This window comes from Choloepus didactylus, chromosome 8, assembly GCF_015220235.1.
Source record: "Choloepus didactylus isolate mChoDid1 chromosome 8, mChoDid1.pri, whole genome shotgun sequence".
Taxonomy (NCBI): Eukaryota; Metazoa; Chordata; class Mammalia; order Pilosa; family Megalonychidae; genus Choloepus; species Choloepus didactylus.
In genome coordinates this window covers 12353094-12368292 of record NC_051314.1, presented here as the reverse complement: position 1 = coordinate 12368292, position 15199 = coordinate 12353094, and the positions used below count along the sequence as shown (strand labels likewise).

Here is a 15199-nt window from a genome sequence, read left to right as displayed (position 1 = left end):
ACTTCTTGCTCATTTGCTTTTTAACAAAGGGAGAGCAGGCAATGGCATCAAACTAGAGAGTAACAATATTTTATTTCATTTAGTTTTAGTCACTTGGAATTTATGATAAGGGATATTTGCTTTCCATTTATAAGAGTGATGGTGTTTGCTTTTAAATTAAATTATTTGAAAATGATCTGATTTACAGAAAATATTAGGTAATAAAAGGTGGTAGCCATGGGATGGGATTGTGCACCACACTGACCAGCCAAGTGTGGTCAACAAGCAAAGTCCCACCCCCTGACTCTGGTTGCTCTCTTCACCCCCGAAATACAAACTCTGGCAGCTCCGGCCTTCTCTGAGCCAGACCTAGGAAAGATGGGAGACAGGAAAAACAACTTTCCTCTGAAGATCGAGGGATTGAAGATCGACTCCCTAAAATTTATTAATGAAATGCAACCTTAAACATCAGGAAAGTTGGTTTTTGTAAAAGAATTCTAGCCTCTTCCTATAAAGGAAATCTCTTTAACAGACCTCGGGCCTCGGCTGGATGCTCTCACATCCACATCCAGGGGCTCAGGGCCATGAAGAGGTGGCCACGTCCTGTACACCAGAGTCCTTGTACCTGCCACTGGCGCCTCACCCCGAAGCCTTCCAGACCCATCTCAAGTGAGCTGAAGGGCCAGCTGGTGGATGGAGGTATCGGGGCTCTGGGTCGCGAAGCCTGGGTGCCAATTCCAACTTGAACCTGCCCTAGCTGACCTGAGCCCATGACTGCTCCCTGGTATCCTAAGCTGCAAGGATCCCTAAGCCAGCAGCAGAGCAGTTAAGAACCTGGGCTCCCATATGGCTCCAATCCCAGCCCACTCCTTATAAGACATATAAGCCTGGGCAAGTTGTGTCTCCCCATGGGCCTCATCCTGCCTGCCAAGACCTAACCTGTGCCTGTGCTGTGACACAGGGAGGCAACATCTCAGCCTGCACCAGCACCGTGCCCAGAACACAAGGGGCCATCCATCAAAGGCAGCTTGCACCGTGCCCCAGGCTCCTTTCCGCACAGAGTGCAGAGGCAGGCCCGAGGTGCTGGGCACAGCGGATGATTCACTCAAGGTGCTGGGTCTGTTGGGCGACAGTAACTAATGCACACAGCACTACCACCAGCTAAATTCTCTCACCACACAAGCCCTCCTCTGGCCCTCGCAGTAGCCTCTGAGGGAGGAGGAAGAGCGCCATGCCACAAGGGAGCCTGGGCTCAGGGCTGAGCTTAGTACAAGGCCACACACCATGCAGATATGGTGGTGGTGCTAAGCCTGACCCCAGGCCCCACGACACTGAAGACCCTGCTCCGTGTCCTCCAGTCGACAGGCCAAGGCCACGTCTCCCCCAGTCCTTCAGGGGAGGGCTGACGGCTGTGGAGAGCTGGATGCTTTCTTGGAAAACATCCCAGCTTAGGCTCAGGGAAAGGACAGACCCGGGGCAGGTGAGCAGAAACAACCGCGACCTTGGCTGTTAACCCAACTGCCGTCTTCCTGAGGAAACACCTCGGGGGCCACAACACAAACCACCTCACGACGAGGGTCTTCCCCAGGTTCACAGGGAAGGTCCTTCCCAGGGCAGCTGCTCTTCATTTCCTCTCAGAAGCTACCAGCAAAAGGCCCTGGACTTGAGAGTGTACAGTGTGGCATCAGGGACCCGGGCTATTTAATCAGCCCGTTAGCCTCAGTTCCCTTCACTTATAAAACGGAGACCCAGTTTCTGTTACCTGGGTTGTTGTGAGGATTAAATGGCACATGCAGAAGAGCCTAGCAGGAGCCTAGTCTGTGCATATTGAGAGAAATGTTTGGGTCTCCTTCCTGCATGTGCTTCAGAGACTCTGATACACTAATGTACACTGGGAAGCCCAGAGGAAGGGGACATCCAGTGATACCCACCCCCAGACATTTTGAACACGTGACCCTTTTCTCATGGGGCATCTTGAAGGACTGGAGTTCAATGGAACCTGCCTGGGAGATGCTGGGATAGAGGGATCGGAATCCCCCGTGGTGTCGGCCATGGAGCGGCACCACTTGGAAACAACCTCCAAGAAAGAACATGCTGGTCAGCTGTGGGGAGAGCAGGTAGCTGGTAGCCTCCAGCAGCAGCACCTTCTCAATCTGCTGCAGCCCTCGAGATGAGGCCATGTTCTCCCCGGACAGTGCAGCTAATGACACAGCATGGCAGGGGCCATTTCTGCCCAGCATGAGGCTCCTCTAAAGGGTAATCTTTGCTCCGGAGCTCCCCGCTGGGTGGGCTGAGAGCCTGTCAGAACTGCTTCAGAGTCTGAGGCCCTTGTTGCCAATTTTGCCTCCTTCCCTCCTCACAGGTGCCAGATGTGCATCAGGAGCTGAAGGCTCTCCCTGCCAGTTCTGCTCCCCCTACCCCCATTACAGTACCTTCTTCCTGGGACACCCGGATGGACATACCTCGCAGGGGAAACAGAAGAAGCGGAGCCATTCGCAGGGACTGCCAACATGGCAGGGGCTTGGGAAGGAGCTGGACCCAGACCAGGGGGCTGGTGGTGTGGGCCAAAGCCCAGCCATTTCAGGTCCGCCTGTCCTGCAGATCTTACCTTCAACTCTGATTTTTTCTCCAAGGCCTTGGCGATGACCTTGGCCGCTTCCACACCCACCGTGTTGCCCTCCAGGCGCAGAGCCTCTAAACCATCAAATTCTTCAATCTCTTTAATCACTTCTTTAGCTGCCCAGGACCAAAAAACAGAGACTTAGGCTGAGGCCAGAGAGCGCTGTGCAACCAGCTTGTCATTCACACACGTCCATGGTCATGGGTACACCTGTCATGTGCCAGACCCTGGCCTACAAAGGAGAATCACACAGGCTCACTGTCTAGCAGGGGGCACAGCTCCACACAGAATTCCTCTATAATGGGCGTTAAGACAAGGGATGAACAAGATGCTTGGGAGCCAAGTGAATAGGGCAACTGGCTGCTTGGGACTGTCAGAGAAGACTGCCAAGTGGGTGGTGGGTATGGCACTTCCAAGGCTGAGGCGCGCGGTGGGCTGGGTGGGGGAAAGGGCAGCCCTGAGAGGACAAGCACATATAATGGCACAAAGGCTTCTGTTGTCAGATCATCCATCTAATGGGTGCCAGGGATGCAAAACTCCAAACCACCTAAACATCCATCACTAGAGGATAGGTTAATTCACTGTGGACCATTATACAGACAACTATACTGAAACCATTATGAGTGATGACGGGTCTTACTGGATTCGGGAAATATTCATGTTATAGTGACAAGTGGAAAATGACATTATCACTGGTCTGAACACACTTTAAAAATGTTATATGTATTCACACACACACAACACCAAATGTTAAAGCAGATACCTCCATGTAGTAGGGTTTTGGGTGATTCCGTAATTTTTCCCCATCTGCAGTAAAATGTTCTCAATGCACCAGGGTTATGAAGCAGCTTTTAAAGGCTCTATTACATGATCCCAACAGAAAAAAAGGGGGCGGGGTTCATTGATGTATGGGGGAAAAAGGTTAGAAGGAAATTGCACCAAAACGAGCAACAATTATATCCCTAGGCTGTGTGATAATAAAGATAAAGTTTTTTTCCTTCTCTCAACTTTTCAGTATTCTTTAATGAACATGAATTACTTTTAGAATCTTAAAAAAAACTCACAAGTTGTACAAAACAAAAAAAAATCTGTCTGGCTGAAACAGGATGGAGTGGGGATGATGTGTGATAAAGATGTGTGATAAAGAGACAGAGCTGTGTACGGGTAACACCCAGGAAGCAAGGTCCACGGAAGGGTCTTGAGAAAGGCTGGGGGTGGCAGTTAAGGGGCAGGCTAGGAAGCCATCCAGGAGATCCCTGGATCAAGATATGGAGTGAACCCCATAGAAGCTTTGAACAACCAGCAAGCTGGCAGAAGCATCTTTCTCAAAGCTCCAGAAAAGAGTTAAAGGACTGCAGCAGCAGGACAAAGACCAAATAAAAAAAAAGGTTACTTAAAAGCAGTGGGATCCTGTGGGACCCAGGCTGGCCCCTCCCCCAACCCTGACCTGCTTGTCTGGGAAGTGTACACACAGCTCCCAGAGCCGGTCCTTGGTCCCAGTTCTGGAGGGAGCAGTGTAGCCCTCATGCACTTACTTATATGCCTGGCCCAGTTGTCTGGTGGTGGCCTGAGAGACTCACCAGCCCAGACCTTGCCCTACGTGCAGAAGGCAGCCCACTGAGCTCTCCTACAGAACGATGTGGTTGAGTAGCCAAGTCAAGCTGCATGGGGCGAGGGATTGCTGGCTGTAGGACATCACTGCAGTGCCTAGCACAGCGAAGAAATGGTTTCCTAAGGAAAAGGGGACACTTGCAACCATATAAACAGGGGAATTCCTAGGGCCACTTATGCCCAACACAAGATGTATATGCAGAAAGAACCAGGATTTGGCCTGGAGCTATTCTCTAAACTCACTGTACAGATAAGCTCTGAAGGAGAGCACTTGCACAGGTCAATCTGCAAAGACTGGGAAAAGTGCTTTTTTCCTTCTCTCTCTTTTTTTTTTTTTTTTGATTAGCTCCTGGCACTCAAGAAAAGCTCCATCATAACACAAGCTGGGTACAAGCTTAAGGAACAGCTACCTCTTAAGAGTCTAAATTCCAGTGACAACACACTGAAATATCAAAATGTCCAGGTTTCATCAAAGGTTACAAAACATACAAAGAAACAGGAAGCAATGGCCCAGGCAAAGGAGAAGATTAAAGCATTAGAAACCATCAGTGAGAAGCACAAGACCTAGAACATTCCAGAAAAAAAAAGATCCTAAATAATGTGCAAAGAGCTAAAGGAAAACATGGACAAAGAACTAAAGGAAATCAGGCAAACAATAGAAGAAATTATGAAAAGGAACCCAGCAGAGCTGAAGACCTCAGTAACAGAAATTTAGAATTCTCCGGAGGAGTTCAACAGCAGATTGAAGCCAGCAGAAGAAACAGTGAACCTAAAGATAACAAGACACTTGAAATCGCTGAGCAGAAAGAGGAGAGAATGAAGAAAAGTGAACGGAGCCTGAGGAACCTGTAGGACACCAACAAGCACCAATAAGCACAGAAGGAGAAAGGGGCACAGAGAATATTCAAAGAAATAGTGATTGAAAACTTCCCAAATTTAATGAAAGCCATGAATGTACACATTCAACTCCAAATAGGATAAACCCAAACAGACCCATGCTGTGGCATATTATAATCAAACTGTCAAATGCCAAAGACAGAGAATTCTGAAAGCTGCAAGACAGAAGCAATGTGTCACATACAAAGGAGCCTCAATAAGATGAAGTGCCAGTTTCACATTGGCAGTTACGGAGGCAAAAAGGCAGTGGAATGATACATTTAAAGTGCTGAAAGCAAAAAACTGCCACTGAATAATTCTATATTTGGCAAAATTGCCTTTCAAAAATGAGAGTTTGAGACATTCCCCGATAAACAACAGCTAAAGAGAGTTCTACAGGTTGAAAGGAAAGGACAATAGACAACAGATGAAGAAATAAAGATCTTCAGCGAGGATAAAGAGATGAGTAAACATACGTGCCAGTACTACTGTATTTTTGGTTTGCAGGTCTACTTTTTGCTTTCCATAGGATCTTAAGGCAAATGCAGAAAAATGATATGCATTTTTCATGATAAATCAATAGTTGTGACTCGATGTATAAATATCTAATCTGTAACAAGAACCACATAAAAGGGGGGACAGAAGGGTATAGGAACACTTCCTGAAGTGAAGTTGGTATCAAAGCAAACAAGATTATTACAGATTTAGATTGTTAACTTTAAGCCCCATGGTAACTACAAAGAAAATATCAGAGAATATGAAAGCTCATAGAGTACAGGTTGCCAAGGGTTGAGGGGCAGAGGCAACAGGGAGTCAATGCATAAAGGGTGCAGGGTTTCTGTTTGGGGAGAAAGTTTTAGTACTGGATGGGGATGACGGTACCACAATATTGTGAATGTGATCAATCCCACTGAATGGTATGCTTGGAGTGGTTGAGGTGGAAAGTTTAGGTTGGATACATGTTCCCACAATTAAAAAAAAGAGCAACTAAAGAGATAATGAAAACTAAATGCAATACCTGATCTTGGATGGGATCTAACAAGGGAGGAGAAAAGGCTCAAAGGGACATTATTGGGACATAAGAAAATACTGGAATACAGACTATAATCTTTATATCAATGTTAAATTTCTTGAACTTGATAATTCCACTTAAGATGGTTACATCAGTGAATATCCTTGCTCTTAGGAAATGTACATGTGAATATTAAGTGTTCAAGGAGCATGATGAATACAACCTACAATCAAGCATTCAGAAATTAAACTGATAGATAAATTAATAGAATATGGCAAATATAGCAAAATGTTAAAATTGGTGGATCTAGGTATCCGGCAGCGGAGGTAGAGGTGTGCCGGAGCTCTCTGTATGGGGTCTGTATTATTTTTGTCACAGTATTATTTTTGTAAGCTTGAAAGTATTTAAAAATTAAAAGTTACAAGAGAGAGAAAAAAAAAAAAGCAGCAGCTCTCGGGGCTGGGTGCCTACGCACTCCAACCTGGAGCACCCTCTGCCGCTGCAGCTGTTCTCAGACGCCGCCGCCCAACCTCCCGAACCAGGTCAGGTCTCTGCCTCACAGGCTTCACGCCCGATCTCTCACGCATGGCCTGAGACGTGGCTACAATCTTACACCTGTTAAATGATTACTTTGTTATCATATAGTAACTTCGTTAGTAACTGTCCTCCTCTGTAGGCCTGTGCTCCTGGAGGGAGGGCGCTGGGCTCTGCTGAAATGAGCACACAATACTAATCACACCCAAGCCCAAGTCAACAGCAGTCCCCCAACCTTAAAGAATACCTGGATCCCTATCTGAGACTATAAAGGTTTCACTCACTAAGCTTATTCTTCAAAAATGAAAATTCTTCAGAGTGCTCCTATGCCAGCTAAGTCCCAAAACCCAGAGGCCAAGAGCCTCTTCAAGAACATCAACTAGCTGTGCCCCCTATTCTCATAAAGTTGACACCCCTTTTCAACATGAACAACTTTGGGTGGTCACTGCCTAGACATCCCTGAAGATTGGGAAAGTGATTCAACTAGAGAAAGGGGTAGCAACAGACAAGATGGACTTTAACAAAGGATTACGAATACAGAATCTTTACATAATTTTCTTTGTGGGAAACTGAGTCTTCCATGTTGCCTGAGGCATATCTAGGGTGGTGACTTGGAATGCTGAGCCGCAGGCCTGCACAGAATGCCATGCAGGCCCGCCCTGTAAAGAGGTGTGTCTTGTGACTACCATTAGCTTAAACCTAGATTGGATACACCTGATGGGCTCTCCCCCACCTGAGCACCTTTAGCATATACACCTAATCTTCTGAAATAAATAGCTGGAGCAAGGCTGCATTGTCGTCCACTTAGCATGAGATGCAAGTGGGCCCCCTGCTCCCTAATTCTTAGCTTTGTGTCCGTGTCTCATTCCTGCGTCGCCCTGTCAGCAATAAGTGGCGCCCGAACAGGGACTCAAGAACCGGACCTGGTTCCTGACAGAAGAATCGCTTGAACGAAGGAGGTACAGCGGCGCTGGAACTCGGGTGGAGGTAACGGCCGTGTTTGTATGCGTTCCATTGTAGAACGACCCCGAGCATTATAAGCAGGGTAATGGGTAATGTTGAAGGACACAATAAATATGTTTCCTATATTTTCCTCTTACGGCAGCTACTGCGGGCCAGCGGTGTCAAGATGGGGGAGTCACAAATCTTAGAATTGCTACAGGTTATTGAAAAATACTGCTCTTGGTTCCCTACCCTTGGCTCCCTTGAACTGCATGACTGGGAGCGGGTAGGTAAGGAAATGAAACAAAAACATATGCAAGGAGTTGATTTACCTGTTACTGTTTGGTCTACATGGTCTTTAATTAAGTCTGTTCTTAAAGCTTTAAAAACTGATGATGATGAGGAAGAATATGAGTCTGATGACAATACTGGTCCCAATCCTATTTCTGATGATGATAAAGGTAAAAAAGATCCAGTAAAATCTCAGGTTTTTTATTCTTGTCAATGCCCCAAACCTCCTTCTGCGCCTTGCTGGGAGGAATGGCCCCCGCCTCCTCCGCCGCCTCTTCCTGCACATAGCTGTACCCCGGTAGTTAAACCTGCCCGCCTCTCTGGTGTACAGCAGGGTCTGGCAGAAGCCAGGCGGCAAGGAGATTTAGAGGCCATATGTTGTCCTGTTGCCTTCCCTGTTAAGGTTCGTGAGGAAGTGCCTCCTGGACAAGACGCTAATTATCCTGATGGAGTTTATACTTACTTCCATGAGCATGTCCCATTTGCAGTTCTTAAAGAATTGAAAAAAGCTGTACAAACGTATGGGGTTCATTCCCCTTTTTCAGTTGGCATATTGCAAAGTTTAGCTGAAGGTTCTCGTCTAATTCCCATAGATTGGACCACATTAGCCCGTACAGTCCTTAGCCCAGGAGAATATGTACAATTTAGGACTTGGTGGACTGAGCATGCAGAACGACAGGCTGCACATAATCAGCAACAGAAAGTAAATATAAATTTAGATCAATTACTGGGCCAAGGAGTTTATTCCACTGTTGAAAATCAGTCTGTTTATAATGATCAGGCAATCGAGCAGATTTGCCGTTGTCGTTTGCAAGCTTGGAACAAAATTGAATCTAAGGGTAAAGCTGCACAATCCTTTCAAAAGGTTTTACAAGGACCAAAAGAATCGTATCCAGATTTCATTGCCCGGCTCCAAGAGGCAATACACCGGCAGGTTACTAGTTCAGAGGCTGCCGATACTATTCTGTATTCATAACAAAGGATTATGAATACAGAATCTTTACATAATTTTCTTCTTTTTAGTTGCTGAGACATTACAATAGCTACAAGGAAAGAATTGAAATGGTGGAACTGTAACCCTTTGCATCCTTTGAAATTTGTTCTATAGCTACTTGTTAAATTGTAATTTGAAAGCTATCACCTTTTTGAATATATGTTATATTTCACAATAAGGAAATAACTGAAACTGTGGAACTGCAACCCATAACAACTTTGGAAATTTCCTATATAGCTACTTGTTAAAGCATACTTTGAAAGATATTACCTTTTTTGTATATATGTTATATTTTACAATAAGGAAATAACCTGAAACTGTGGAACTGTAACCTATAGTAATCTCTGAAATTTGTTCTCTAACTACTTGTTAAATTTCACTTGGAAACATGTCACTTTCATGTATATATGTTATATTCTACAATTTAAAAAAATGATAAAAAAATACTAATCACACCAATAATTTTACAGTTGAAAAGCACTTTACCTGTATTATATGTTAACGTGTACGTTCCCCAGTACAACCTAACAAGGGAGTCACTATTATATCTATGTCAGAACTGAGTAAACAGACATGGCAGGGGGTGGAGGTGGTAAATGCCACTAAGATCAAATAGCCAGAAAGTACTGACTGGCACCACCTTTTCCAATTCTCATTTCATGACAAGGAAGGCTGGGTGCATGTAAGCCTCCCCATTTTCTAGACGGAAAAACTGAAGTTTCAAGGAATGAAGCAACTCTGCCCAGGAGGTGTGGAAAAATGGCACAGCCAGGCTTCAGGCTAGTTTTCCAAAAGTGAACCTACATGCTCCTCCCCAAACCAACCCTTCTGTGCCCAAAGACTTTATGAGCCCCTCATGCTGGTAGAGTTGCCTCTAAACCTCCCACCATCACCCCTTCCTGGGGGCCACTCTGGACCTGCAACTCCAGGGTCCTGGCTGCCTGGGCCTCCTCTGCAGCTGCTACCCAGGGCAAGGCTGGGATGACCTCTCAACCCCTTAGGAGACCCACCCCTGATCCCGGTCAGGTCACAAGGGAAAAGTATGGCTGCTCAAGAGAATGTTTATGCAGCCCTCAAAGGCAAGGTGTCAGATGCCAGGGCCCCAAGAAAAGAGTTGAGCTGTGTAAGTGACTTCTTCACACACATGCACAATTACTGTGCTTCCACAACTGCAGCCGGGGGCAGTCACAAGCACGGACCCAGCCTGGAAGGAAACGTACCAAAATGGGAAGAGCAGGGTCAGGAGAACAATAGTTCTCCTGGTTTGCTTGCCTTCTTTGGTTTTCACTCCAAACAGAATTATGCATAACTTAAAGACTCTATGACTTATGCAATAAGTTAGGGATGGGCCCCAGTCACCCCTGAACAACCAATTGTTATGAGGCTGCCTAGCAGGAATTTCTCTTTTCAGCCTGCACCACATCACAGACTAACAAGCTCCTGATGACTGTTACCTTGACGGGTAAAATAGAAAACCTCTTTGGTCCTTCCATGAATTACTGGAGAATAGGGCCTTGGTTCTAATCCTCAAGCTTCGTGGTCTCTTCATGAAGGGCCTTGCACTTGCCCTCCTGGACTACCCCAACTCACTTCACTGCTCGCCAAGATCAGTGTCAAGGCCACTTCTGGGCCTTGCCTGGACAGAATTCTCCTTCAAATCATCCATCCAGGGCAGTTCAAATTCTACCTCATCCACGGAGACTTTCCAGACCCTCCTAAGCTAAAAGTGATCCCTCTCCCCAGCCTTAGCTTCCAGAGCCCTTTGTTCACATCTCTTAGAGTATGTTTCATTTCTGCCTCCTGTTAGTTACTTCCATACCTCATTCCCTTTCCAAGTTGAGGGCAACCTGGGCACCTATGAAAGGAGGTACCATGTCCAGTCTGTGTTGGTGAAGTGCAGAGGGTACCTGCATAGAGTTCAGAGCCAGGAAAATGAGTACTAACCCCAGCTCCACCACTATGTGCCCTCAGGCAAGTCAGAGCACCTCTTTGAGCCTGTTTTCCAATGTACAAACCGGAGATGAACCCACCTCAAGAGCTTTTGTGAGCATATGGTCCCGAACACCCGCCTGACACAGAGTAAGTGTTCAATAGATGGCATTTCATAGCAAGACCATGGGTACTGAACTGAGCTCAACGTCCACTTAGAAGCACAGGACCAATGTTAAAACCCTGGCTCTGCTATTTACCAGCTGTGGGGCCTTGGGCAACTTACTTCAGTCTCCCAAGTCTTTTTTCCTCATTTATAACACAGCATTTCCTCTTACCTCCCACAGGGACAATGAGAGAATCAAAAGCGATGAAAGCACAGAGTGACACCTGCTATATTATAAGGCCCTATAGAGATGTTAGGAATGTAATGTGCATCACCACGCTCCCAGCAACCCAAGGACTCTGACTCTGGGGAGGTGAGCAAGCCTGCCTGCTCACTGTGACAACCAGCAAGTCCAGGCCAGTTTCCCTGGTTGAGTCGGAAACCCAAGAGGCCTCACAAGCACTGACATCAGCACTTTCACTTCCAGACGCCAGGGAATTCTGGTTGGTCAGTGCCAGCTATGTCTTGGCCAGGCATGGAAAGACAAGATCTGTGTTCTCTGCAGTCCCAGTGCCCTGCACAGAGACAGGGACACCCGTGCCTCTATCAACACATCTGGGTGCACGGACCAGAATTTCCCAGGAGGGCCTGCGTTGCTGTTTGTTTGCAGCTCCACATGGACTACAGCTGATATTCCCAGGGAGTGAAGGTGAGGGTGGAAAGAACAGCAGATATGAAGTCAGAAGTCAGGGGCTAAATCTTGGGACTACCACTTATTACCCCCATTACCTACCATCCCTCCCTCTGAGAGGTAAAGAGGCCCTGCCCATCTGGTAGCTTGAGCTGTCACTGACGGGGATGTCCACTGCAAGCATGCAGAGAGCAGGGCAGCCTGCATGTGCTCAAGGGCAAATCATTAATGTTTCATTATTAGAATAGGCCTGATGGGCACATAAGAGAGATGCTGCAGCCAAAAGCGCCTGACAAGCAGGAAGAGTTGAGTCAATGTACATTCACACACTCCCTCTCCTCCCCGGGGCCAGTCCACCCAGGCACTCACCATCTTCTGCAGTGTTGAGTTTGAGGCTCTTGCCCTTGAAGCTCAGCTGTCCTCCAGCCACCTGGGTTTTGGCCAGCGACTCTGCCAGCTTGGCAATGTCTTCGGAGGCCATGTTGGTGGAGTCCCCTGGAGATGTGCAATCTAAGGAGGCAGAAGTAGCATTAAGAGAGCAAAGTCTCCTTGGCTCCCTAGTTGTGGGGGGACAGGGTGGAATATCAGCCATCTCCAAGGTCTGACCTCACTTCCCCTTGCTATCAAGACCCCAAGAGGAAAACCATTGGGAGAAATGAAAACAGTCTTACGGAAGGAACAGTTCCAGAAAAGTGAAAAGAGGTAGCAAAGCAGTAGAAAAACCATGTTTTAGTCCCTAAAGAGTTACTTTCTCACCACAAGGAGCACCTCACAAAGCCATATGATTTGCCCATTTCTTGGGACCCCAGAATGCAAAGAGTCTATCCCAAGCACACACCTGCCTGAACATCTTGGCTGCTCTCTGTTTGAAGGTCCCATTCCTCAAACAGAACATAGATGGCTACGGGGTCCAGGTCATCCATCCCAGGGAATGCCTCACCGCCCACGGTGGCATGACTCTGGGGGTGGGGCACAGAGGTCGGCCCACTGCATGGCTGGTTTCAACCTTGCAGCCCATGGTGGCCTGACCTCAGGGCTCCTAGGAGACTGGAGGTGTCTACATCACAACAGCCACCATCACAATAGGTCAGGGGCAGAGTTGCCAGAAAAAGGAGCTTCCTGCCTGGAGCTCAGCAGACAGGCAGAAAGGACAACTCCACTTCACCAAAGGGGAAAAGACAGGTAATCAGGGGAGCCCAAGGAAGACAGCTGATATGGGGCACAGAACTAGGAGGTGCCCAGAGACTCCTTTTACCCAGAATGCCTCCTCCCCCCAAGCCACTCATTTTCTAGACACAGCTATGACAGCTCCCCATTCTCCGACCCCTCCAGGCTTTCTCTAGGCTCAAACAACCAACTGCCCACCCCCTTCATCACTTCTAACCCTGGTTTGTTTATGTCTGTTTTTCTTGATCAATAAGCATGACTTACTATCTTGGGGGTAAGCGTCCATTCAATCAACAAACGTTTATTGACTATGACTATATGTTGGACGTTTTTCCAGGTACCAAGAGTATAGCAGAGAATAAGAGACAAAAATCCTGTCCTCATGAAGCATTTATTCTAAATGAGATATTTAGTACATTAGTGGTAAGAAAAATAAATGGGGAAGACAGTAAAGGAGAGTTTTGGGGGTTGCAATTTAAAGCAGAATGGTTAGAGAAAGTATTATTAGGAAGGAGATAACTAATAAAGACCTGAAGCATATTAAGGATTGGGGCACACAGCCATCCGAGGAAGAGCATTCCTGCAAAAGCTCTTGCAGGCAGAGAGGGAGTTGGAGAACTGCAAGGAGGCCAGTGGGGGCTGAGAACAGTGCACAGGGTAGGAGGGGGAAGGAGGCAAGGAAAAAACAGAGAGCTAAGGGGGGGCCAGGCATCACAAAGGCCATTTTAAGGACTGTGGCTTCTTCTCTGAATGACAAGAAGAGTCAGTGGAGGATTTCTAGCAGAGATCTGTGACCTGGGGAATGTTTTGACAGGATCACTCTATCTGCAGCACAAAGCCTGGGATTTAGAAGGTGCTCAAAGAATGAAAATGAAATTAAATAAAAATTAACCTAAAGCCCCACCATCTCTTGCAGTTCTGGCGTCGGACAATTTGAGACTACACAAGTGGTCGTGGGGCCTCCAGATGGAACAGGGACACAGCTTCTGGGCTGAAGGGGGCCCACTCCTCAGTCCGGTCTAACCCCACCCCACTCCACCCCCCAAATTAATTACAAAGGTAAAAAAAAACAAAGCACAGAGAGATAAACTGATTTGTCCTAGGTCAGCAAGGGGTCAGCGGCAGAGCCAAGACAGGCCCCTTCTTCTCCGCAGAGCATCGGGGTCTGCGGCGCCAGCCCAGGCCCTCCGCAGGTGCGTGCCTACTGGGAACAGGCGACCGGAGAGCTACGCGCGAATGCACGCAGTAGTTGACAGGAGGGCAGCGCTGGAGCCCCATCCGGGATTCCCGGCAGACTCGCACCGCCTCCAGGCGCCACAGATGCCAAAAGGAGACGCCACGGCTGGCAGGTACAGGCTGGGCGGCTGCGGTAAATCTGAGGTCCTCCCTGAGCCTCGATTTCTCCATTTGTGAAAGGCGCCCACGCCTCCCATCACCTCCCCCCCCGACCGACCCCTGCGCTTCGCCACTGCAGGCGCGGGGGAAATCGCCTAGGGGGCACGCAGGGGACGCTCAGGAGCGCCACAGCTTCCCTGCCCAGTTCTAGGGCCGCCCCCTCCGCCCCCAGGCAGGTGACGGGCAAAGGAAAGGGACCCCGACCCTACCGTAAACAGGCGGCGCCGCCGCGTGGGGCGACCCGAACGCACGCGACTGCTCGGCTGGACGGGGACCGATTTAGGGTCCGGGTCAGGTCAAGTCGGGGTCGCTCCTCCGGGCCCAGCAGTCTTGATGCCCAGCCCGTTCGTCTCTCCGCTCTCCCGCCGCTTCTAGTCACTCACGTCGCACACACCACCTGCTCCCCACACCGCGACGGATGATGGCGGAGAAGGAGGATTTTGAAAGCCGGCAGTTTCTTTTCTTCGATTTGATTTGTTCGAAGCCCACAGCCGGCTTCCCCTGGCCTCGCGCGCATGGCCTATCGGGTATGGTAGTCCGGTTATCCTGCGCGGGCGCGGAGGTACATGGCGGAGGCGCCCACTGTGAACTACAAGTTCCGTGACCCAGCGATTCCGGATTGCTGCCCCCGTCTTCCTCTTCGCCCCCCCATTTCGGCTTCCGGCCCTTTCTCGGCGAGACCACAGGGTGGCGCGTAGCCGGGAGCGTCCAGGGAGACTACAATCCCTCTAATGCCTTGCGGCACGGCCTTCTTAGCCCTTCCGGAAAGTTCATCTTGAACGTAACTTTATTGACAAAGTCTGATACAGCCAAAACCACGCTTCTAGATCTCTTCAGCAAGAATTAGGTATCCATTTCCTGAAAGAAAAGACTTGCGTTTTTAGTCTCATAAAATTTAAAGGGAATTCGAAGTCTTCTTCATAAATAGCCATAAATTACTTGGTAATCAAAAAGGGGAAAATGTAATTCTATATTTAGAGAAACTTTGCGGACACCACATTAACCAATAGTCAACGTTATCAATAATAGGACAAACCGACACCCCACACCTC

General features: G+C 48.0%; 1 protein-coding gene across 1 annotated transcript in view; it reads right to left on the bottom strand.

Annotated features, from left to right (window-relative positions):
- Positions 1 to 14953, bottom strand: part of RANGAP1 (Ran GTPase activating protein 1) — a 37176-nt gene extending 22223 nt beyond the window's left edge. The window contains exons 1-3 of the mRNA XM_037845000.1: positions 14357 to 14953; positions 11955 to 12095; positions 2588 to 2715 (exon numbers count right to left, since the gene is read on the bottom strand). Of these exons, the coding sequence (XP_037700928.1) occupies positions 2588 to 2715; positions 11955 to 12066 (240 nt within the window). The 5' untranslated portion in view covers positions 12067 to 12095; positions 14357 to 14953. The remainder of the gene's footprint in view (positions 1 to 2587; positions 2716 to 11954; positions 12096 to 14356) is intronic.
- Positions 14954 to 15199: the final 246 nt, after the last annotated feature.